At 46.2% G+C, this 24,563-nt stretch overlaps 1 protein-coding gene across 1 annotated transcript; it reads right to left on the bottom strand.

The window, feature by feature from the left end:
• Positions 1 to 4,871: 4,871 nt before the first annotated feature.
• Positions 4,872 to 17,726, bottom strand: LOC123599843 (non-compact myelin associated protein). Its single transcript, XM_045482209.1, has 4 exons — positions 17,541 to 17,726; positions 14,457 to 14,545; positions 11,168 to 11,252; positions 4,872 to 7,674 (listed from the first exon to the last, which is right to left on the bottom strand). The coding sequence occupies exons 2-4, from the start codon at positions 14,536 to 14,538 to the stop codon at positions 7,533 to 7,535; spliced, it is 309 nt and encodes a 102-aa protein (XP_045338165.1). The 5' UTR covers positions 14,539 to 14,545; positions 17,541 to 17,726; the 3' UTR covers positions 4,872 to 7,532.
• Positions 17,727 to 24,563: the final 6,837 nt, after the last annotated feature.

Genomic DNA, 24,563 nt, shown 5'->3' with positions numbered 1-24,563 from the left:
AAAAAGTCCTTAAACAGGATACAAAAAAGGAAAACACTGGTAAATTATCATTCACGTTAAAAGCTTATTTTCATTAGGGGCGCCTGGGTGGCACAGTTGTTTAGGCGACCGACTTCGGCTCAGGTCATGATCTCGCGGTTTGGGAGTTCGAGCCCCGGGTCGGGCTCTGTGCTGACAGCTCAGATCCTGGAGCCCGCTTCAGGTTCTGTGTCTCTCCGTCTCTCTACCTTTCCCCTGCTCATGCTCTGCGTCTCTCTGTCTTTCAATAATAAACGTTAAAAAAATTTTTTTAAACTTATTTTCATTAAAACACACCAGTAAGCGAATTAGCAAGGCAGACACAATAGAGAAATAATAGACAGTCAACAGAACCAAAAGTCAGTTCTTTATAACAATTAATAAAATTCACAAACCTTTAGATGAATTAAGAAAAAAAAAGGCTCAAATTACTAAAATCAGAAATGAAAGAGGAAACATCACTATGGATCTTTCAGAAATAAAAAGAATTAGAATACTATAAAAAATTGTATGCCAACAAACTAGCTAACCCGGAGGGAATGGACAAATTCCTAAAAAGACATGAATTACCAAACTGAAGAAGATATAGAAAATCTGAATAAATCTACAAGTAAAGTGATTGAATAGTAATAGTAATTAAAAAACAACAGCAACAACTTCCAACAAAGAAAAGCCCAGGCCCAAATAATCAGATGTCCTCACTGGTAAATTCTACCAAATGTCTAAATAATTACCGTCAACCCTTTCAAAAAACAGAAGAGGAAATACCTGCCAACTCACTCTACGAGGACAGTATTATTCTGGTCCCAAAACAGACAAAGACACCAGAAGAAAATTATAGACAACATCTCTTAGAATACAGATGCAAAAAGGATCTAGCAACAAACATATAAAAAGGATCTTACACCACGATTGAAATTTATTCCAGGAATGGGAGTTTGGTTTAACATATGGAAATCCATCAATGCAGTATATATGCCATATCAATAAAGGACAAAAACAATATAGTCATCTTACAGATACAGAAAATCATTGGACAAAATTCAACTCCCTTTCCTGATAAAAATACTTAAGCTAGGAATATGAGTAAATTTCCTCAATGTAACGACAGCCATCTATGAACACAGCTAACATCATACTTAATGGTGAAAGACTGGCTGTTTTCCCCCTGAGACCAGGAAGAAGACAAAGATGTCTGCTCCCAATCCCTACATTCAAAATAGTACTGGAAGTTTTAATGAGAGCAGTTAGGCAAGAACAAGAGATGAAAAGCGTCCAAATTGTAAAGGAAGAAGTAAAATGATCTCTATTCACAATGGCATGATCTTATATGTAGAAACCCTAAAGATGTTACACAAAACACTATCAGAGCTAATAAACAAATTCAGCCAAGTTGCAGGATATGAAATCAACACACAAAAAATCAGTTGGATTTCTACACACTGGCAATTAACAACCCAAAAAGGAAATTAAGAAAACAATTTCATTTATAATAGCATCAAAAACAATAAAACACTAGGATAAATTTAACAAAATGAGTGTAAGACTTACACAACGAAAACTACAAATTTCATTGAAAAAATTTAAAGAAGACCAAAATAAATGGAAAAGCATCCCATATTTATGGATCAGAAGATTTAATAGTATTAAGATGGCAATACTCCCCAAAATGATCTACAAGCTCAATGCAGTCCCTGTCAAAATCTCAGCTGCCATTTTTGAAAAATTGACAAGCTAATACTAAAATTCATGTAGACATGTAAGGGACCCAGAATAGCCAAAATATCTTGAGCAAGAAAAAAAAAATAGCCAAAATATCTTGAGCAAGAGAAAAAACTAGCCAAAATATCTTGGGCAAGAAAAAAAAAAAAGTTGGAGGACTCACCCTTCCAGATTCCAAAACTTGCTACATATCAAGACAGTGTGGTACTGGCAGAAAGAATGGAAATACAGATCAATGAAATAGAATTCAGAGTCCAGAAATAAACCCTTGTATTTATGGTCAATTAATTTTTGACAAGGATACCAAGTCAATTAAATGGGGCTAAAGTAGTCTTTTCAACAAATAGCGTTGGAACAATTGTATATCCATGTGCAAAAGATGAGATTGAATACCTGTCTCACACCATATACAAAACTTAATTCAAATTGGGTCATATCATTAATTTAAGAACTAAAACCATAACACTCTTCTAAGAAAACATAGGACTAAGTATTCATGACCTTGGATTAGGCAGTGGTTTCTTAAATACGATACCAAAAGCACAAGTGACAACAGGAAAAAAAGATAAATTGAGTTTTATCAAAATGAAAAACTTTTGTGCTACAAACGTGAAAGTTAAAGAAAGTGAAAAGGCAACCCACAAAATGGCAGAAAACGATCGCAGATCATATATCTGGTAAGGGATTTGTAACCAGAATATATAAAGATTTCTTAAAGGTCAACGATATTCATTTAAAAACCCCAAATAACCCAATTCAAAAATGGGCAAAGGATTTGAATAGGCACTTCTTCAAAAGTGATATAAAATGGCCAATGTGCATATGAAAAGACACCATTAATCTAAACTAAGACATCATTAGTCATGAGGGAAATTCAGATTGAAATCATAATGAGATACCATTCCACAACCACAAGTACGGCTGTAGTAAAATAAAAAAAAAGATGGACAATAAAATGTTGGCAAGGATGTGGAGCTGTTGGAACCCTCATAGTGCTGGTGGAAACGTACTTCAGAAACCAAGTTTGGCATTCTCTTAAAAGATTAAACAGAGTTATCCCATAGTGCAGCGATTCCACCGCTAAGGTAAATGCCCGAGAGAAATGAAACGTCTACACCAAACTTGTCAATGAATGTTCACAGCAGCATTATTCACAATAGCAAAAAAAGTAGAAACAATCCAAATGTCCATCAACTGGAGAATGGATAAACAAACTGTGGTATAGCCGTATAATGGCATAACATTCATCCACCACAAGGAATGGAGTCCTGTTTCATGCCACAACATGGATGAACCTCGAAAACATGAAGCTGAGTGAAAGAAGCCAGTCATAAAAGGGCACATATTATATGACTCCATTTATATGAAATGTCCAGAATAGGAAAGTCCATAGGGACAAAACGTAGATTAGTTGTCAGGGTCTGGGGAGAGGGGACAATGGGAAATATTTGCTAATGGGTATGGAGCTCGTGATGAAAATGTTCTGGAATTTGATTCGTGGTGATGGCGGCACAGCTCCGTGAATACACTCACAACCACCCACTTGTATATTTTTACAGGGTAAGCCTGATGGCATGCAAATTATATCTCAATAAAGCTGTTATTTAAAAAATGGTAACGGGGGCACCTGGGTGGCTCGGGCAGGTAAGCGTCCAACTTTGGCTCAGGTCACCATCTCACGGCTCATGGGTTGGGCTCTGGGCTGACAGCCCAGAGCCTGGAGCCTGCTTCCGATTCTGTGTCTCTCTGCCTCTCCCCATGCTCCAGCTCTCTCTCCCCCTCTCTCAACCATAAATAAACGTTAAAAATTTTTTTTAAAAATCCTACCCATTCTTCCAGGTCCTTTTAAATACTTCCTCGTTGACAGTCACAAAGTCTCCGAGATACATGTAATCGGAGGCAACTCTACCTTCTCTACATAGCACTCTGTGGACCCCTTGATCACTTAGCCTCAGCCGGAAGCATGTGTAAGGAAAGAGCGAGAGCTCTGAAGACCTGGGTCCTCGTGCCAGCCACCTCCGAGGTGGGTGGCCATGAGCAAGCCACACAGTACTTAGGTACAAGCAGCAGGAAGTGAGTGCTGATGTAAGCAGAGGAGGGAATGAGCAAGTTGCTGGAATTTCCAGAAGGCTAGAACCTTCATTGGTATGTCAGGTATGGTGCCTAAAGTCATACTAAAGAACCAGTTTGGTACAGACACCGTGGCTGCTGTGGTCAAACTAAGCTCCGTGGCCAACTCCGTGGACACTGGCCTGGACTCAAGAATGAGGCTGCCGTTGCCGCCAGAACCCCTGATGTGGCGGCCTCTCGCAAGGCCACGTGCCAACACACCAGCCCAGAGCATATGTCGCACGAAGCGTATCCCTGGATGTCACCAACTTCTCGATTCAAAGTCCACGGCGGGAGTGCCCCCGATTGGCAAGGCCTGGGCGCTGTGCCCTCACCCTAGCAGCGGGGGACTCCAGGAAAATGAGTGTCTGTCCTCTTCAGCTTTAGCAGGAGGTGTTCTTGCCTCTTAAAGTAGCGGACTCTCCAAACGCAAGAATGGCCACCAAAAGAGGGACACACATCCACGGCATCACCCAATGACAAGCTACCTCCCTGAGCCCGTTTCCTTATCCAAAAAAATAGAAATAATGATGACTCCTACGCATGGGAGTTGTGTTTAGAGGAGCTGGTGGGTATAAAATGCCTATATGTGTATATATATATATATATATATAGGCACACACACACACACACACACACACACACACACACTTATATATCTGGTACACATTAGGGAGGAGCTCAGTTAATGGTAAACATCATTATTAGATAGGACTTGGGTTGCATTCTAATATGTCTACTTCTCTCCCAGCGGTCCCCAAACTCTGACATCTTAGTTTGTCTCGTGTTTAACAGCAGGCTTTCAAATGAGATTCCTTTTCTAATAGTTAATCAAATTAACGAGTTTCCTAATCACGGAAGGCCTGGCAGCCCACCCTTTCCATCGGCCTTTAGAAGCGACGGCACAGTTTCAAAACAGCTCAGGCTTCCCTGCAGAACCCTATTTACAGTGTCAGGGAAAGGAAGTTCCTAGGAAAGGTATTTGTTAACTCTAAATGAAATTGAAGTCAACTCAAGGAATGTTTGGTTTGAACCTCTTTATTTTTAGACATTTTTCTTCAGATGTTTAGTATCTTTTATTGACTCAGTGGCCCAATAAGGCAGCATCTGCTCTGTTAGGAAATGCACCTGTCAGAAATGAAATAATTCTGCGGTGTTGCAAGATCCCTGTCTCGGGAGACCGGCTGCAGACTCTTTGAGAACAGGGACCATGGCTTAATGTGTTTAGTGGCACCTCAACTTCCACACAGGGGCCCATAAAGGATTACTGAGTTATCTCCCTTAGTTAAAAACAAAACGCTAAAACCCTTTTCCTGGCCTTCCTCTTTCCTCTTTCCCTCTCCCCCCTCCTTCACTTCCAAGCTTTCATTTAGCAGAACAACATAGACCAGAGGATAATTCCTCTGGTCGGAATTACTAGATTTCACTATGGGCAGAAGAGTTTGGTTTTAGGGCTGGAACATTCCCAACGTCTTTTTTTTTTTTTTTTTTTAAAGCAGAATATCTCTGGGAAACGTATCTATTTGGGGTTTGAGCCCTTAAGGAAATGGCTTTGCCCTGGTTGGATGCCATTCTACCCCTTGCTCCTTGGGGAAAATGTTAGGGGAAATGAAACGAGAATCCTTAGGGCTTCCATGGGCTTAGAAAGGGGTCCTTTGGCTCCAATCACGGAAGCCCAAAGGAGGCTACCAGAATGGCTTTGCCCCCACTGTTAGTTTGGAAGCTAGATTCCTGACTTCCGCTCAGGCACATGGACCCCTGTCCTCCTCTTGTTTGGCTCACACTCTTGTGTTTTGAGCCAGGAGGTTAGGGAATAATTTGGTACAACAGAGAGAGAGGGACTTTGGAGTTGAAGAGACGTGAGTTTGAGTCTTGTCTTTGCAACTTACTAGCTGTGGGACTTTGGGCAAGTACCTTTCTCCTTGAGTTTGCAATTCTCACCTGCAAACAGAAAAAAGTAATACCTCCCAGGATTATTAGGAAAAATAAATCCTATGGGACAATTTATGTGAAAGCATCTTGCCAAGGACCTGGTACTTGGTGGATATTTAAACACAGTAGGGACAAATGTTGTCTGGGGAGGAAGAATTTGCAAGCATTTTTCCAGACATATTCAAGCGAGCATTTTTATCATGGGATGGCAGGACTCTGTGACCCTGGGTCAGTCTTCTTACCTTCCTGACCCTCGATTTCCCCTCAAAGGAGATTTCTGACTCCAAGAAGGAGACACTCCTAGAATGTGAGGTTAAAGGGCAGCGTGTGTTACTTTCTAGAACAGGATAAGGATTTATTACCTTGCTTCCAAGATGCCTTCAACGGTAAGAAGCACAACTGATTAAAAACCAGCTTTTTGAGAGAGAAAAAGTACAACTACGGTAACGGACCCATCGATTTTAAGACATATTCTGACTGCCATAAACAATGCTGGCTGTCATTTATTAAGCATCTGCTGGGTGCCGTGCACTACCCCAGGTGCTTCACTACGTCCGTGGCTGATTATCGTAACCCCGGGGGGGGCAGATGTCATCATTCCCACTTTGGGGTTAGCAAACCGACTATGGAGCGCTCAAGTCACTCTTCCAAAGCCACACGACCAGGGGGCAGGTCTTGGGAGACAAGTCTTCTTAATCTCAAAAATGCTTTCCCCTCTCAACAGATTGTTCTCTAGACTAAAGAGTCGAAAAGATCAGCTCTGTGCAGAGACATGGTGTGCGAATGTGGTGCTGAGAACGTGCCCTGAATCTCTGCAAGGTGACCGGGAAGGGCGCAGGTAACATACACGGGGCTGTAATCTTATCAGTCTCTAATACTGGTCCTTGGAAGGAAGGTTTACCCGGAGAGAGAGGATTGCTGGGAATCCAAATAGAGGAGAGCCAGGAAATGAGGCTGAGTCAGGCTTAACGCAGGCCCAAAGGGAGAAGAGGGGCTCTGACTAGCCCCAGACTCATTCAAGGCCCAGCGACACAGCAATAAGCTTTTGCCCTAGAGGCCATCATTCCTCAAGGTCACCCTAGTCCCTCTCGGACTCTTTACAAATGAAGTAGAAACCTTTCAAGAAGAATTTAGTTTCTCCCATAGCGTTTCTCAAAGAGGGAGAAACGTGCTGACCGGTTGTCATGAGCTAGCTAGCGGTCATTCAGTACTGGAACAAGTTATAAATTAACAAGCTGGTTTTCTGGTTAGTTAGCCCAAGTTAGTTCCCCTGTGCCTGATTAATGGGACTGAATACTTTGCTCTGCAAAGCCGTGGATATAGATGGCACTCATTCTGATCTGACCCCAGTGGCAGACCCTGTTGTACACTCGGGGGCATGCCCTAACCCCTGCCTCCTGACCAGAAGACTCCTGGGCTATCCGTCTGTCTGTCTGTCTAGCAACTGTGTTTGGGGAAGACAGCCACATCCATTTCAGTGGATTCCCAACCTGGGTCTACCTCATCAGATCACAAAAGAATGTTCCATAGCTTTTTGTAAGGGGGGGGGGGGCAATAGGGATATGGACATAGCCAGGGTGGTGCAGGGCGGGACAGGGTTAGGGGTTGCCTGAAGCATCAGGAATTGAATAAGAGACGCCCCTGTCGACCAGAAGGAACTCATAATGAAGCTGCCAGAGGAGAAATGTGCTTCTGGGTCTTGACGGGAGAAGGCTCTTTGGATGGTGGCCAAGATAGCACCAGCGTGGGGGTCACCGAGTCTCCATGTGGACGTCAACAGGGCTGAAGGTCACAGTTGCAGGGTGTTGGCTGCTGTTGCTGTTTGGGCCCAAGGCAGAAGGGGAGGATGGCCTGGGCCCCTTGGGTTCCAGTTCCCGCCTTGTCCTCATTTTCCTGGAACGAGATACGCATGCATGTTGGAGTCTTCTGCCCCATAGACTCAATGATTTTGGCTCTGATGGAATTAACGTGGATCATCGTTAAATCACATTGCTTGATGGCCAACTACAGAATTTTGCAAGTGGGGGGGCCTTAGACTTCAGCTAGTCTGACCCTTCCATTTTTTGTGTAACCTAGATTAGATATTTAATTGTATTTTTTTTCCCTGTTAATGAATGGTGTCAGATAGGTGACTATTATTAGAGACGAAATGAAGACGTTATGGTTTTTTTTCTGTCCAAAGCCGTAGTGTGAGTTACATTTTGCAGTTTCATTGTGCTTCCTAAGTTTATTGCTAGAAACATTTAAGAACTTTTTACGTAGTTGAAAAGAGAATGGACTCAAAACGTATATCCAGTCTTTCATTTTATATGCCAGAAAATGCAGTGACTGGCAACAATCATTAATTCTAACGTCTGCATGAAATTTCATCTTGTTGACCTAACATAATTCTTTTTTTTTTTTTTTTTTAATTTCAAATGCTCAGAAAAGTTGCACAAACAGTACAATTAGTATCTGAATATCCTTCATGGAACAATTTTCTGATGGCTGGCAGTTTGTCACATTTGCCTTCTCTCTCTCCTGCCCCCCTCTCTCCATTCACACACACACACACACACACACACACACACACACACACACGCACACAGTTGTTTTTTTTAAATCATGAACCATTTGAGTTAGTTGCAAAGGTCGTGCCACTTCACCCCTAAATATTCCTCAAAACAATGGCATTCTCGATGTAATCATCACTCAGTTATCACACTTGGAGAGCCTTCCACTTTAAAGATGACATAATCGGGGCGCCTGGATGGCTCAGTCGGACAAGCACCAGACTCCTGATTTCGGCTCAGGTCATGATCTCACGGTTCATGAGATGGAGCCCCGCATCAGGATCCTCGATGAAAGTGCGGAGCCTGCTTGGGATTCTTTTTCTCTCCCTCTTTCTTCCCCTCCCCTGCTGCTTGTGCGTTCTCTCTCTCTCTCTCTCTCTTCCCCCCGCTCTCTCTCAGAATAAATAAATAAACTTTAAAAAATAAAGATGACAGGGGCGCCTGGGTGGCTCAGTCGGTTAAGCGGCCGACTTCAGCTCAGGTCACGATCTCGCGGTCCGTGAGTTCGAGCCCCGCGTCGGGCTCTGGGCTGATGGCTCGGAGCCTGGAGCCTGCTTCCGATTCTGTGTCCCTCTCTCTCTGCCCTTCCCCCATTCATGCTCTGTCTCTCTCTGTCTCAAAAATAAATAAACGTTAAAAAAAATATTTTTTAAATAAATAAAAAAAATAAATAAAGATGACAAAATTGAGGCACAGAGAGGTTAAATGCCTTGGCTGCCTTTAAGAGACCAAAGACTGAACCCTGGTCTCTCCATTTCAGCCCAGGCATCACTGTAAACTGGTGAGTAGAGTCTCCATCCAATTACATTCCAGAAAACAGACTCAGAGCACAGGAATGATGGACAGGAATGAAGGGCAGACATTGTGGTTTGATGCCACTTCCTGGTCTGGGATGGATCCAAATTGCAATAGCCCCCCCAAAATATTAATAATAACTCATTAAGTGTTATTATTATTATTACATGTAGTGGTGGGAGCATTTTCTTTGAAACCACATGTACTGGCTTTGAATCCCAACTCTGTCACGGAGGGCTGAGTAGTTAGCTCATTTCCTGGTGCCTGTTTCACACCTACAAAATTGGGGGGGGGTATAAAATTACCCCCTTGTGGGGTTGTTGTGGGGGATTAAATGAGTTAATACATACAAGGAGCTTGGAATTATGCCTGGCACATATTAAGAGATCAATATATGTTATATAATATATATGAGATATATCTATATATAAAATATATACATAATATATAATATAAAACATATAATACATGTTTTATAAATAACATTAACATTATTATAAAAACAATGCATCTTGGGGCACCTGGGTGGCTCAGCCGGTTAAGGAACTGACTTCAGCTCAGGTCATGATCTCGCGGTTTGTGGGTTCAAGCCCCACATCAGGCTCTGCGCTGACAGCTCAGAGCCTGAAGCCTGCTTCGGATTCTGTGTCTCCCTCTCTCTCTGCCCCTCCCCTGCTCACGCTCTCTCTTTCCTTCAAAAATAAGTAAACATTTAAAAATAAATAAATAAAAACAATGCATGTTTACACCTCCTCAAAAATAAATAAATATATGCACCTCTGCAAAAACCAACCAACGAACCAAAGAGCAATCCCATTGTGCAGACACACTGGTTGTCAATACTTTGCTGTGTATCGTTTGAATGTTTCTTGAGTGTGTGTGTATAATCCACATGTATAGTCATAACATATACATTATTTTTGTAAACTGACGATATACTGTAAATGGTTGTCCAATAAAACTCTTCTATAGTATCTTTTTTTTTTTTTTAACGGCTTCCAAGTCTGCTATGATGTGGTTGTGTTTATAGTCTATTTTAATTTCTTGCCTGGAAAGAATACCTTCTAGCAAAGTTGTGACTTAGAGGTGCTAACACATAAGGTGATAACACAACATTTATTCTTTATTTAAAAACATTTTTTTAATGTTTGTTTGTTCTTAAGAGAGAGAATGACAGCGCCTGAGCAGGGGAGGGGCAGAGAGAGAGGGAGACAGAGAATCTGAAACAGACTCCAGGCTCTGAGCTGTCAGCACAGAGCCCGACGCGGGGCTTGAACCCATGAACCGTGAGATCGTGACCTGAGCTAAAGTTGGATGCATAACCGACGGAGCCACCCAGGCGCCCCAACATTTATTCTTTATGAAATCAAATTATATTTTGTCTTATTTGGTCCCAGAAAGTGGAGCTGGGGGCACAGGCATTCCAGTATTTGAAACCTACTTATGGGGCGCCTGGGTGGCGCAGTCGGTTAAGTGTCCGACTTCAGCCAGGTCACGATCTCTCGGTCCGTGAGTTCGAGCCCCGCGTCAGGCTCTGGGCTGATGGCTCAGAGCCTGGAGCCTGTTTCCGATTCTGTGTCTCCCTCTCTCTCTGCCCCTCCCCCGTTCATGCTCTGTCTCTCTCTGTCCCAAAAATAAATAAGCGTTGAAAAAAAAAAAAAAAAAAAAAAAAAAAAAAAATGAAACCTACTTATGTAGTCTGCCTAACACAACCTAGCAGAAGGCTCCCTGAGAGAAAAGGATTGAAATATTCCTCTATTACTGTAAGTTACATACAAGGGCTTCCCACAGTGCTCAAGGCCATTATCATTGTCATTATGATTATTATATGTAAAAAATATTTCTCCAGATACAAAAATATTACCATGAGGTTCCTACAGCAGAACAGATGTCAAAAAAGGACACCCAAAGGGTTAGAGCGCTTGACGACGGACTTAGGGATACCGCTGGGCACGCGACTGGCACTCACAGTGTCAGTTCCCATTCATTCTGACATCACCGACGGGACAAGACCATCTAGAGCCCAGGGCGTCCCGTACCTGTTGTACATCTTCAGCAGGATCAGAATCACGGTGAAGATGATAATGACAACCACGACAATGGCAGCAACGATGGCTCCGGAACCTACGAGGAGAGGGGTGGAAATGGCAAACGTGTGAACTGAAATAAAGAGAAGTGTTCAGAGACTGGCAGGGGGGCTTACACAGGGCATCCTGCATCCTCACTGGATCAAGGGGGGCAGAGAATGTGATGTCCTGGGACCCTGACTGCTGACCCCAGGACAGAGACATGCATATCTACAGTGGCAGAGTACCCCTACCCCCAATGGGGCTTGAGGGCAGTGTCCTCAGCACATCACCTGCCAAAATTCTGTCTCAGGCCATCCTGTTGTTATCAGTCCTAACATAGCATCAAGCTTCCTGTGTCAACAGGCAAGCAAAGCGCCTGTCCCTCTTCTTGATGACACAAAAGAAATATGTGATTTTTGTAGTTATATTTTGAAAATATAAATACAAGCAAAAAAAAAGGGTGGGGGAGGATAAAGAACTCTTCGCCCCAGGAACTGTTGATCATCTACACATATGGACGTTCTCCAGTGTGATCATGTATATGCATATACGCATATTAAATACCTATCTACCGGTCTTTTTTGAATAAAGGTATTAATCCTATGTCTGAAAATCCACCTCAAGGAAGTAGTCATAAAAGTGGGAAAATGTGCACTTGATAAAAATGGAACAATGTTCCATACACAGTTTTACAACACTATCCTAATCATCTTTCCATGCAGTTGCATTTTTTCCATGACTTTTGATGGTTATGTAGCACTCCATTGTTTGGACTCGTTTACCAATTCTCTATTAAGCATATTTATGTTGTTTTCAATTTTACCCTATTAAAAACAAGGCTATGGTGAATGTCCCTGTAGCTTCATATCTCAGACTCTAATTTCAATATCAATGCCCACTCCCAATGTCCACCTCTAAGTCCATGTTCAAGATCAACATGCTTGTCAGAATTGATATTGAAAATACAAAAAAAAAAAAAAAAAAAACCCACAAAGGGGGAGTCGTACTTTAGGCCAATCTATTTGATTCTGGGGAGTTTATCTTAGGGGATAATCCTAAATACAGAAAAAGCTATATAAATGACGATGTTAGTTACGATACTATTTATATTCCAGATATAGGAATGGTTTAATAAGGTGCGGCATGCCTCTCATGAAATATCACACTATAATTTGAATGATGCGTGAAGAATAGAATATGATATTATGTCCACACCCGCATATACACATTGTGTTGCAACCATTAAAATATGTGCATGCAAACATAATGTTGAGTAAAAGAAGCCAGACCCAAGCCTACGTATGATATGTTTCTATTTACATAAAACTCAAAACCAGGTAGAACTAAGGTCTGGTGTGAGAGGTCAGAACAGCAGATTCCCTTGAGCAGGTGGGGATCGTGTGGCAAGGGGTGCTGGGACTTCTGGGAAACTGGTAGTGGTTCGTTTCTTGATCTGGGGGCTGGTTACACAAGCGTGTTCACTTTGTGAAAATTCATCCAGCTGTGCACTTAGGATTCATGCATTTTTTGGAAGGTATGCAATGCTCTTATAAAAGGTTTACCAAACAAAAACAAAAACAAAACTACGTGCAAATATTGACAGGAAGTAAGACTGGAAGGAAAGAAAGAGGGGGTGGGGTGGGGGATCCATCATAGAATAACTTGGTTTTTTTCCCTTCCCGTGGAGCCCAGTGATCATACTTTTAGTTCATGGTTTTTCAACCTTGTCTGGATAATCCTTTGTTGTGGGGACTGTCCTGTGCATGGTAGGATATTTAGCACCATCTCGGCCCTCACTAGATGTCAATGACACTTCTCCCTCCCCACCAGCTGTGACAGGCAAGTGTCCAAACATCGTCAAATGTCCCCTGGTAGTCGAGTGGCCAGATGAAGTATGGAATACCTATTTAAAATGAGAATTTCTGGGGCGCCTGGGTGGCGCAGTCGGTTGAGCGTCCGACTTCAGCCAGGTCACGATCTCGCGGTCCGTGAGTTCGGGCCCCGCGTCAGGCTCTGGGCTCTGGGCTGATGGCTCAGAGCCTGGAGCCTGTTTCCGATTCTGTGTGTCCCTCTCTCTCTACCCCTCCCCCGTTCATGCTCTGTCTCTCTCTGTCCCAAAAATAAATAAACGTTGAAAAAAAAAATTTTTTTTTAAATAAAAAAATAAATAAATAAAATGAGAATTTCTGACAAATCATGAATTATTTTTTTGGCGTGTCTCAAACATTGCTTGGCACATCCTTATACTCAACAAATATTGGTTATCTTAAATTCAAATTTAACTGGGTGTCCTGTATTTTATTTTCTAAATCTGGCGATTTTATCTAGGGGGCAAAATTGCCTAGCTGAGAGTCACCACTTTTAGTTAAATGAAAGCAGAATTATTCCCATCTTGCTGACAAAAATTCTAGCTACCCTACATTTCCCTTGAGAACCGTTGTGAAATACTTCAGCAGGTTTCTGCAGGTCCCCCCACCTGGCAGGAAGCAGGCTAATGTGGGACCGTGTCCCGAGAGTGATGTTTTCTGGGTCTCCATGGAAGAGACACGTCCTGCCACTAACATGGTCTGGAGCTGTTCTTACTGGGGAAACACTTCAGTATTGGGAGGCCTGTTCCATGTGCAGAGACGTCGACAGAAATGACGGAAATGGGCCCAACTTCCCCTAATACAATTCAGTGGTTTTCTGAAGAGCGGTCATCAAGTTTTTCTTTCTGCGGACCTCTCGTTCCTGGCAGGTGTCTCCCCAGACTACTCCCAGCTTTACTCATTTACTCCTTTGTGAATTGATGGGATGTTTTCGCCTTACAAACGTGGGATGAAAGTAGTTACATTTTAAGGTGACTCGTTTAAAGACATCTCACGTGAGAGTCAAATGTCCATTGCCCTCTAGACCCCCAAACTCCCTGATGACAATAACAGTAATAGCAGTAATGATAATAATAATACTCATCAGGTACTTTGTGTGCCTCGAGACTATTTTAAGCTCTTGACATGGATTATATTGTTTCGTCTTCCCATCTACCTCATGCGGTAGCTTCCGTGATATCCCCCTCTTACTGACAAAAAATCAGACACAAAGCGGTGAGGTCATGGGCTCAGGGTCACGCAGTGGTCATGTCGGGCATCTGGTCGAACGGAGACTGAGACCCAGGCAGTCCATCTCCAGAGCCCATGCTCTTGACCTCTACACCATGAGCTTGCCCCTGGTCCTCTTCCCGCCACTCCCTCCCCCGGTCGCCAAGCCAAGTTGACCTTACTCTTGTACAGAAAGTCCTGTTCCCTGGTGGTCACGTTCAGTGAGAAGAAGGTAGTCCCCCCCAACGGGGTGGCCGTGGTCATCTCGACCCTGGTAAGAACAAAGATGACATTGTGTTTAAAACCAGAGTGAGCTTTATAATCCCTGTACAACGCCTCTTTCGTTCTTCACCTGGATGACGGGAGAATATTCAAGCACGCGGTTTCTCCTCACAGCAAGTAAATAAAAGGCCTTTCGCTATCTCCTAGGGAGAATTAAAACTAATGCCTGACATTTGTGAAGAACTTTATGTTTCGAAGCAGTTTAAATTAATGCAACAATATTTATTAAATGTCTCCTGGGTTTCACACAGAACGTCTAAATTGGTCTTCTAGAAATTCTGTGAGGGAGGCTATTATTGCCATCTTCCGGATGAAAGTGAAGCCCCCAAAGCTTCATGGAGCCCCAAGTTAGAACGTAACCCAGGGCGCCCGCCTCCCATGCCGGTGGGACTGTCAGAAACCCCCTGCAACGCTCGAAATGGTGTTCCTGTTTTCAGAAGTTTCCAGTCTAAGGAGGCGGACGTAAACAAGTAAATAAGCAGAGGGAAACCTTGACTACTATTGTTAAACAGCCAGTGACATGAGCCATCATTGGGTTGTGACCGAAGATTTCGAGGAAAAGCTAAATTGGAATGGGCCTTGAGGGACGGGCCCGGTTTGAGAGGAGAGGAGAGAGGACGAAGGCCAGGTGGCACAAAGCCCTCGGCAGGAGGACAGATAATGCGTGTTGAGCGACCACCAGGCTCTGTCACAGGCACCTTCACACGCTCTACCAGCTCACTCATTAATCTTCTCAAGCATCATCGCATTTTGCCGCTGAGCAAACTGAGGCTCAGGGCGGTTGAGTGACTCGACGAGTCACACAGCGAGGAAGACGTGGAGCTTGGACTCAAACATACTCGCCGAGCGCACGGTCTTGTCCCCTTGCCCCGAAAGCGACAGGAATCCAAACTCACACCCCCGTGGTCTTACACTTGAGGAGTGAGCCAGGAGGTACGCGGCTCGCACCTCACACCCCCCAGAAACAAGCGTCCAGATCCTCCCGCCAGATCCCTCCAGAATCGAACACCTACTCAGTGACCGACGCTGTGCCAGGCGCTGGGAACAACACCACGAGATACGAGACAGACTCCCTGCCTCCAGAAGCTCACATTCTAGTGAGAGAGGCTGTAGGTTTGATCACGGCATTCTCGGGCTCAAACACAATTGTCTCTCAGCGCCCACACTTGCGTATCTGGCAGGACAAACCCTTCCCTGGCTGTTTCCATGCCCTCTTCCTAGCCTCTTGCCTCCTCACACCAAGCTCTGCCCAACCTCTGTGACAACGGACCACTCCATCCTCCCCCGTCGTTCCTGGTCTTTGCGGTCGGCAGACTGGCTGTCCCAGGCTTTGGCCTCCCCAGGTCCCCCCAGTGGGCCTCTCCTGAGAGCAGCTCCCCAGGCCCCCAGCTCCTGATGGAAAAGGGTCAGTGTCCCTCCATTTGGGAGGGGGGGGGGGACAGGTCACTGCACCCAGGCTGGGGCTCTGGAGTCTGTGGCTTGCCCCGCCCCGTGGGGGCCTCAGACTCAGAAAGACCCCCTCTGCCTTCACTTTCTCTGCCCTCCTTTAAGCCATGGGGCCCTGCCTAAAACCCCCAGTTCTTGCCTGTCTCTTCCTACCAAAGACCCTAGGGCCTTAGGACCCACGCAACTCGGGCTCTCCCGAGGAGCCCTGCAGGGCTCTGCCTGACCTTCCCGCAAGGGCCAACCTTTCTTCCTGGCTGGGCCTCCTGTCTCCTGACTGTCTGAAACAGGCCCGCGGCCACGTTCCACTGCCTGCTCCCCCTCCAAAATGAACACATCCTTCAAGATTGAGCCCAGCCACCCCTAGGCGGACTCCCCGTCCCCCAGCCGGAATCAGCCATCCGTCCTCTGCCCCCACGGCAGCGCCCTGCCAAGAAGCCACCACGGCATGTGTCTCAGTCGCTGTGTCTGCTAGTTAACCTTCCGTGTTCACTGTCGGGGCCCTGAAGGTAGAGGCTACTCGGGGTCTTTTTCATATCCTTCTACCTCTCCCAGACACAGCGCCTGGCTCTTCTCACCGCTGCCAGTTAGAAGTTCTGGAGCGAATGACTGGACTTCTCCCAGCTTGGTTTGCTGCACATTTGTAAAACGAGGCAGCTTTTCCCAAGGGAGCTGAGGGTTCGAGGTTAAGTATGGAAAGTGCTTTCAGTGCTCAATAAATGGCAGCTCTCAGGATTGTAGTGGGTATTAGCAAACAGTTGCCAAACTCAATGAGAAACAGGTGGGTCTGGAGGTCAAAGCAAGAAAAAATTCTTCTTCCAAAAATACACAGGGACCCGTAGGGGAACATGGGATGAAAGTCTTCCCCCACCCCCTGCCCCCCCACTCCCACTCCCAGTGAGAGGCACCTGCCCCCGCCTCCCCCACTCCCCGTCCCATCGGAAAGAGTTTTATTATGCTTTGCCTAAACCTTCTGCTTCTATCCCTACCAATATCAAGCTGAGAAGATTCACCAATAATCCTTTCTTCCAATTCCTTTTAAAAACAGAAAAGAGAAGCAAATAGGTGGCCACAGATCAAGGAGCGCTTAGTGACAGAGACATGGCGTAATCCCTGGACAAGCTAACCCCTGCCTGTGGACACATCTGCCATTGAAACAACGTGCACAAAAATGACAGAAGCCTCTATCCGAGTGCCTGCTGTGTGCCAAGACCTTTTGCCAGGTTTTTGTTTGTTTTTTAATCCATGCCTTGATTCAATTAGCAAACGCATTGCAAAACAGGCTTTCCTCTTGCCTTGATCAAATGAGGGCCCCTTGATCAAATGGGGGATATCAAGCTCTCTCTCCCTGCTTATACAGCCTGGAAGATACAGACCTGGCATTTGCACCTGGCCCTGCAAACTTCAAAGCCTGTGTAATTCCCACGGCATCAACCTGCTCTTGGCACCTGGGCATCTAGAGGGGGTCATGATAGGTAACTATAGAAATATGCACACGTGCACATGTACACACACACACACACACATACACACACACTGACCAGTAGTGCAGCTGCCTAAGGCCACCAGGACACAGATTCCTCTGCAGGCCCTTCAAGGTGACCTCGGGGGTGCCCAGTGCTGGGTGCAGACCTCCTTACGGATGGGCCGGCTACTCTTCCTTCTGAGGGAACAGTGAGTAATCTCAGGGCATTTCTTGCCTTATGTCTGGACCCGAGGCTCTGAATGACATCTCTGTTTCTGCCACATCAGAGAAGGTGGGAGGGAGGGTGGTGGAACACTGATGGCCAAGGATGTGGGTGTTTTCATGTGTGGGACCCAGTGATTCTTGTTAACCAAGTGAGGTCCAGCAGGGGGATTTCAGTGTCAAATGTGCCTGTGACCAGGTTCACGGCCATAGAAAAGCAAAGAGGGTGCAGGGAGGGGGAGAACGGTTTTCACAGACAGAGGTTCATTTAATAATAATAATAACAACAATAATAATAAATCGTGTGCCAGGCATGGTGCTCAGTGCCTTATGAAGGGAGGTCTCATTCAGTCCCCATACCTATCAGGTAAGGAGGGCACAATCGCTGCCCATTCTACAGATGAAGAAACTGAGACTCACAGTAGAGAAGCAATTAGCCTAAACCCACAAGGCTAATATGTAGCCAGGCTCAGAGTCAAGCCCGGGGCTGTCCTATTCTGCAGCCCCTTCTCCACAAACCCGCACTGGACTGCCTCCGAGGGAACGCACAGGACACAAAGGGCCCAATACCCAGGGCCTAAATCAGCGTAACGCTTTGATGAGAAAACTCACACAGGCTGCAGCTCAGCCCTTGCCCCAGACCCCAGACCCCTGACTGGTCCTATCTCCTGGCCGCTGCCCTTGGGCACACTCTGAACCTCTGTCTTCAGCAGAACCTTAATCACATTTACAGAATCTACAAGGAACTGTTGTTCCCTTGGGTTGTTTACAAACGGTCCTGTGTGGGAGGTTGGTTTGGAAAGTGACGGAAGGTCAGGACCATTTACTCTCTGAGTCATTCCTCTCTCCCTAGCCCTTGGTCAAGTGTTCGAGCCGTATCTGGAAGATAAACATTGCCAGATCCCACCGGTCCCAAATATTTCCCCTACTCCTCTGCCTCAGTGGTACCCTCTTTCCCTCTGGCCTGGCCTAAAAGCTCCCTCCTGGATAAGACGACAAAGACACGACCAACACTGGCAGACCGCTATGCAACTGGCCAACGGTAACTCAGAGTAGGTCACCCATGAATGTCCTACACCCACCAAAACACTGGGATCGATTTCTCCCCACCTCCTGAACCATGGAAAACTCGGCATGACCTGGTTTCTTCCACAGACTTGAGCCCCACTACTCCCAAGTAGCCTCTTGAGTTTGGGGGATGTTTTTTTCGGAAAATTAACCTTCATGTTGAAACCGAAATACCCTACCTTGTAATTTTCACCCATCAGTCCTAATTCTCTTCCCACGAAGGTAAATGTGCTACCTCTTACACATGACACCCTGATGGGTTTAAAAGCACTTCTATGGGGGTTCCTGGTGGCTCAGTCAGTTCAGCATCCGACTTTAGCTCAGGTCACGATCTCACGGTTTGTGAGTTTGAACCCCACGTCAGGCTCTGTGCTGACGGCTCGGAGCCTGCTTCAGATTCTGTGTCTCCCTCTCTCTCTCCCCCCACCTTGGCTCGCGCTCTGTCTGTCTCTATCTCTCTCTTAAAAATAAATAAACATTTAAAAAATAAAAAAATAATAATAAAAGCACCTCTAGGTATGAACGGTGAAACGCAAAACTTCAAGGATAGAACAATGACAGCAGCCGGTATCAGCACAGCAATTTTACCTCCCACCAATAGGTGGCGATAGCAGTTGGCTACAGTATACCCCGTTTAACCCCACCCAAAAACGGTTGGTAAAAGTCCTGCGAACCCAATCTGCTTTTTTTTTTTTTTTTTTAATTTTTTTTTCAACGTTTATTTATTTTTTTTGGGACAGAGAGAGACAGAGCATGAACGGGGGAGGGGCAGAGAGAGAGGGAGACACAGAATCGGAAACAGGCTCCAGGCTCTGAGCCATCAGCCCAGAGCCCGACGCGGGGCTCGAACTCACGGACCGCGAGATCGTGACCTGGCTGAAGTCGGACGCTTAACCGACTGCGCCACCCAGGCGCCCCCCCAATCTGCTTTTAAAGGAGCTTTCTGCCCTTGAACACAGCAGTGATACGTTCTCTGCTTATTTTTTTCCAGGGTAAATATTCTAAGCTCCTTCAAGCAGTCTTTATAATGACAGTTTCCTTCATGGTTTCCTCATTTCGCCGTGTGTCAATGTCTCCCTTAGACAAAGCACCCCAAACGGGACACATAACTCCAGAGGGGGCCTGAAATGTCCAGAATGACATTTGTCTTGATACTTATCAGACCTGAGCCTGAATTCTAGCTATGTGGCCCTGGTCGACTTTCTTTACCTCTTGGTCTTCTCATCTGTGAAACAGGAGTTGCAAGCTCCACGGGGTCCGTTGTGAGAATCAACAGAGATAAAACATGTAATATATTTGGCACAGTGGCTGTGCACAAAGTCTGTTGAGATTACCCTGGGTTAATGCAAACAAATAGCTCATTATCGGCAATCACAGCATACTGTTCACACACCCCCCATTGATACAACCCCAAACTTTTTTCGGACTTAGTCTTATGCTCGTTTCCAGTGAGTCAAAGCCCTGAGGTTGGTAAGTGGAAAGGCTTTCTAAACTGCAAAGTGCTTTGGAAATAGAAGGCAAGAGCAGCTGCGTGGCGATGCGGACAACATTATGATCCGCTGCTGCCCAATAACCAGGTCTCCACGACGCTCTTGTGCAAATGTCATTTTGAGCTCAAATATAAGACTTTGCATTGGCCCCTGGTAACCTTGATCTTGTTGATGTGGGTCCTCAGCTCCTTCTGGGTGGCTCTTGAGAACTTTTGGTGCTCTGTCATAACAGCGCACGTTGTCTAGGAGCTCATGACCCGGCGAGGGCTTGGGGGTCAGGTAGACCTGGGTTTTGATCTTGGCCTCATCGCTGACCAGCTCTATAAGCCGAGGCAGTTTTGTGGGCCTTGGTGTTTCCATTTGTAAGACAGGGATGACACCCTTTATCCCATAAGAATCAGTGAGATATAATTACCCAGCAGGGTGCCTGGTGGATGGTGGGTGAGCGGTAAATGTCAGTTCCTGGCCCCCCTTCTTTTTTTTCTTCTGACATCAGTCTGTGCTCTCCCTGCTCTCCTTGGCCCTTGAGCCCCGAGTCCTCCACCTGGTCAAGTGTTTGCTGCATTTGGCCAAACTGAAGTATGAACAGGGAGGTCAGAGAATCAAACCATGAATATGGTGTCCCAGGGAGGGGAATGGAAGAGGGATTTACTAGACTTCTGGAGGGTTTGACCTGCTCTTGGATTTCCACTGAGGAACAGTAAAACCGCTGCCAGGAAGGCAAAATCCTAAAGGGACTGGTAGAGCATGAGGGTTGCCGGATGGGGTGGGGAAGCGTGTGCCACAGATTCGTAACTTGGGGTGAGAACCAGGAGACCAGGGCTCCCATTGCCACTGACTGGCCATGTGACTCTGGAAAGTCCTCTCCCTTCTCTGGACCTTGGTTTTCCTGTCTATAAAATGACCCAGTGATCACTGGGTCCTTTTCCTGTCTATAAAATGACCCCCCTTAGTGATCACTAAGGGATTTTCAAATCTGTGGTTCTATTTATTACACTGCAGCCATTCATAGCTTATCTTAAGAACGAGTGTTTTCCAAAAGCCCATTCTTCTTTGCAGATATTGACTCTGGAGATGTTAGGAGAGAGAGGAGAGTGCGTGCAGTTTAGGCTGGAAGGCAGGAATCCTTCCTCGAAGGCAGCTGAGACTGGGAACAAACCGAGGAGAACACAGAGGCGTTCTGACTTGTCAGCAGCATCGCATACAGGACGCTTAGGAATGAGCCTTCAAAAGTTCTGTTGACCCAAGTCTAGCTGAACCCTAAATGGCCACCACCTAGACTCTCCATTCCTGTTAGGTTTTGCATCGTCTCCCCCACCCCGCCTGCCCTATCTGCGTGACTTTGTCCCATTGTGTGTCACAGCTCCCAAAGGTGGGGTCTGAATTGGCTTAACGCTCTCCTGAATTTGGGGTCATACACAATTACATGCTGAATCCTTCTGGTTGGTTCCCTGAAACTAGGAAGCAAATTTCTTATGTCGTGTATTTATCCATTCTTTTACCCACTCATCCACTCACATACCCGGCCACCCACCCTCTACTATAAACACATTCATCCTTCCACCTGTTCCTCTGTCCATTTTCCCTGTCATTCATCCAACCAGGCCCACCGTGTACATCGCGCTAAGAGGATTCAAAGAAAAACCATGGGGATCACGTCTCCAGAGCTCAGACACAGAGGATGAGAATGGAATGGTTTCCTTTAAGAATCTTTCCTCCAATCAGTATTTAGTGGGGATCAGCCCCCTCATGCCTCGCCCAGCACTGATCACTGGGGTGTCTGATCAATATCATACGAAAGTCCTAAGGAAAAAGCAGTGAGTAGCCTTTGGATCTGGAAGTCTGGGTTTCAAGCCCACCATATCTTTTAAGTCTTTTTTACCCATCCTGCCAAATTCTGGCTCGAACACCCTTCCTTTTTGATTTTTGTGGCCCACACCGGAAAGAAAGGTGTCCCAAGAGCTTCCAACCAAGACCTACAAGCCTGGGAAGTTCCATGTATGAAAAGTTATAAATAGAAATCCCAGAGGAAAGGGGTCACAAGGCAGATTTTTGCCTAGGGCCAGAAGGGCAGCACGGGCCGTGCCAGGAGTCAGCAGGAGGGAGACCTGTGGGCGTTGTGGTTGAGACCGACCTAGAGCTGGAATGTGACCCGTGGCTTCCATTTGCCCCTCGGTCTTGGGGCCCAAGCCAAGGGCCAGCCCCCAAAAGTCCTCAAACCACATCCGAGCCCTCATGTAAGTCTCCATGTGTCCCACTGTCCCGAAGGGGGAAGAAGTTTAAAAGGTTAGAAAGTTTATGCCCCTACGTGAATATGTCAGAGGGAAGTAATTAATTCCCCCTTGACCTTCTAGTCAGGAAGGGAAGGGAACGACCATTTAAGGGGACACCGACAAAGCACGAGGCACCGGGCTTCCACGCGTTTTCTCATCTGATCAGTACAAGGCAGGCCTTCTCGTCTCCACTTTGCTGACAGGAAACAGAGGCTCAGAGACGTGAAGCGACTCGCCCAAAGTCTTACAGCGAGCGAGTGGAGAAGCTGCGTCTCAAACCCACAACTTCCACCTTGAGGCTGCCCGTGGCCGCCAAGCGTCGCAGGAGGTAAGCAATATTCCTGGGGACACTCTGAGGGGCCTGCCCTGTGCTCACTCTTCTTTCTACTCGTTAGTAGTTGAGCCCAAGAGCCACAACGAACCTTCAGCAGATGGCAGGGCTCCTCCACCGTGGCACGGTTTACATTTGACAACTCTTTATTGCGGGGCTACCCGGGGCTTTGGCCGGCATCCCCGGCCTCTACCCACTAGATGCCAGCAGCACCCCTGGGGTGTGAGAGCCAAAAATGTCTCTAGGGGCACCTGGGTGGCTCAGTCGGTTGAGCATCCGACTTCAGCTCAGGTCATGATCTCGAGGTTTGTGAGTTCGAGCCCCGCGTTGGGCTCTGTGCTGACAGCTCAGAGCCTGGAGCCTGCTTCGGATTCTGTCTCCCTCTCTCTGACCCTCCCCCACTCATGCTCTGTCTCTCTCTCTGTCAAAAATAAATAAACATTAAAAAAAAAAAAAATGTCTCTAGACTTTCCAAGCATCTTCTGGGAGGCAGATCGCCCCAGGTCGAGAAATACTGGAGTCGAGCGATCGGCCCACGTCTTGACAGTTCCCTGTCCTTGCGACCCGAGAAAGTCCAGGCAACAAGGGAAATGTCCCGTCTGTACTTACGTCTGCGGACAGACGCTCAGTGGTGACGACAACGGTGACGATGACCACAAACACAACAGCTGCCCGTTCATCCAGGGCTTGCTGTAGACCCACTCCCACGCCGAGGACTTCCCATGTGCTTCCTCATGTATATTACCTCTATCTTCCAGACGAGGGACCTGAGGCTCAGAGAAGTTAGGCAGCCAGCCCACGGTCTCAGTGCTAACATATGGCCGATCTAGGTGTTCGTTTCCTAGGGCTGCTGTAAAGAATTACCACAAAGGAAGTGATTCAAAACAACACAGATTAATTTTCTGACAGCTCTAGACGTCAGCAGTCTAGATCAGTCTCACTGGGCTAAAAACAAGGTGAGGGCAGGGCCGTGGTCCTTTTGGAGGCTCTAGGGGAGAATCTCGTTTCCCAGTCTTTTCCAGCTCAGGCAGGTCACTGGCATTCCTTGGCCCTCCAGCTCCACCCTCGGTGGAGTTCCCTCAAGTTCACAGTGTAGCATCTTCCTGTCTCTCTGTCCCTGACCTCTGCTTCCATCATCTTGCCTCCTTCTCCCTGGCTCTCCTGCCTTGCTCTTCTAAAGACTTTTGATTATATCGGCCCCACCCAGGCAATCCAGGATAATTTCCCCACCTCATAACCATTAATTTATTTAAAAATTTTTAAATTTTATTTATTTAAAAAAATTTTTTTAGGTTTATTTATTTCTGAGACAGAGAGAGACAGAGTATGAGTGGGGGAGGGGCAGAGAGAGAGGGAGACACAGAATCCTAAGCAGGCTCCAGGCTCCGAGCTGTCAGCACAGAGCCTGACGCGGGGCTCGAACTCACCTCGAACTCACAAACTGTGAGATCGTGACCTGAGCCGAAGTTGGTCGCTCAACCGACTGAGCTACCCAGGCGCCCCTAAAAAATTTTTTTAATGTTTCTTTCTTTTTTTTTTCAACATTTATTTATTTTTGGGACAGAGAGAGACAGAGCATGAACAGGGGAGGGGCAGAGAGAGAGGGAGACACAGAATCGGAAACAGGCTCCAGGCTCTGAGCCATCAGCCCAGAGCCCGACGCGGGGCTCGAACTCACGGACCGCGAGATCGTGACCTGGCTGAAGTCGGACGCT

This window comes from Leopardus geoffroyi, chromosome C1 (assembly GCF_018350155.1).
Source record: "Leopardus geoffroyi isolate Oge1 chromosome C1, O.geoffroyi_Oge1_pat1.0, whole genome shotgun sequence".
NCBI classification, from domain to species: domain Eukaryota; kingdom Metazoa; phylum Chordata; class Mammalia; order Carnivora; family Felidae; genus Leopardus; species Leopardus geoffroyi.
This window is presented reverse-complemented; position numbering and strand designations above follow the sequence as displayed.

Excerpts from the sequence above, each read along its gene's own strand:
- LOC123599843 (XM_045482209.1), bottom strand. The coding sequence starts at position 14,538 with ATGACCACGGCCACCCCGTTGGGGGGGACTACCTTCTTCTCACTGAAC. Across the intron at positions 11,253-14,456 it reads ACAGGACTTTCTGTACAAGA|GTTCCGGAGCCATCGTTGCT; the intron begins GTAAGGTCAACT and ends CTCTCCTCGTAG. Across the intron at positions 7,675-11,167 it reads CTGCTGAAGATGTACAACAG|GAAAATGAGGACAAGGCGGG; the intron begins GTACGGGACGCC and ends ATCTCGTTCCAG.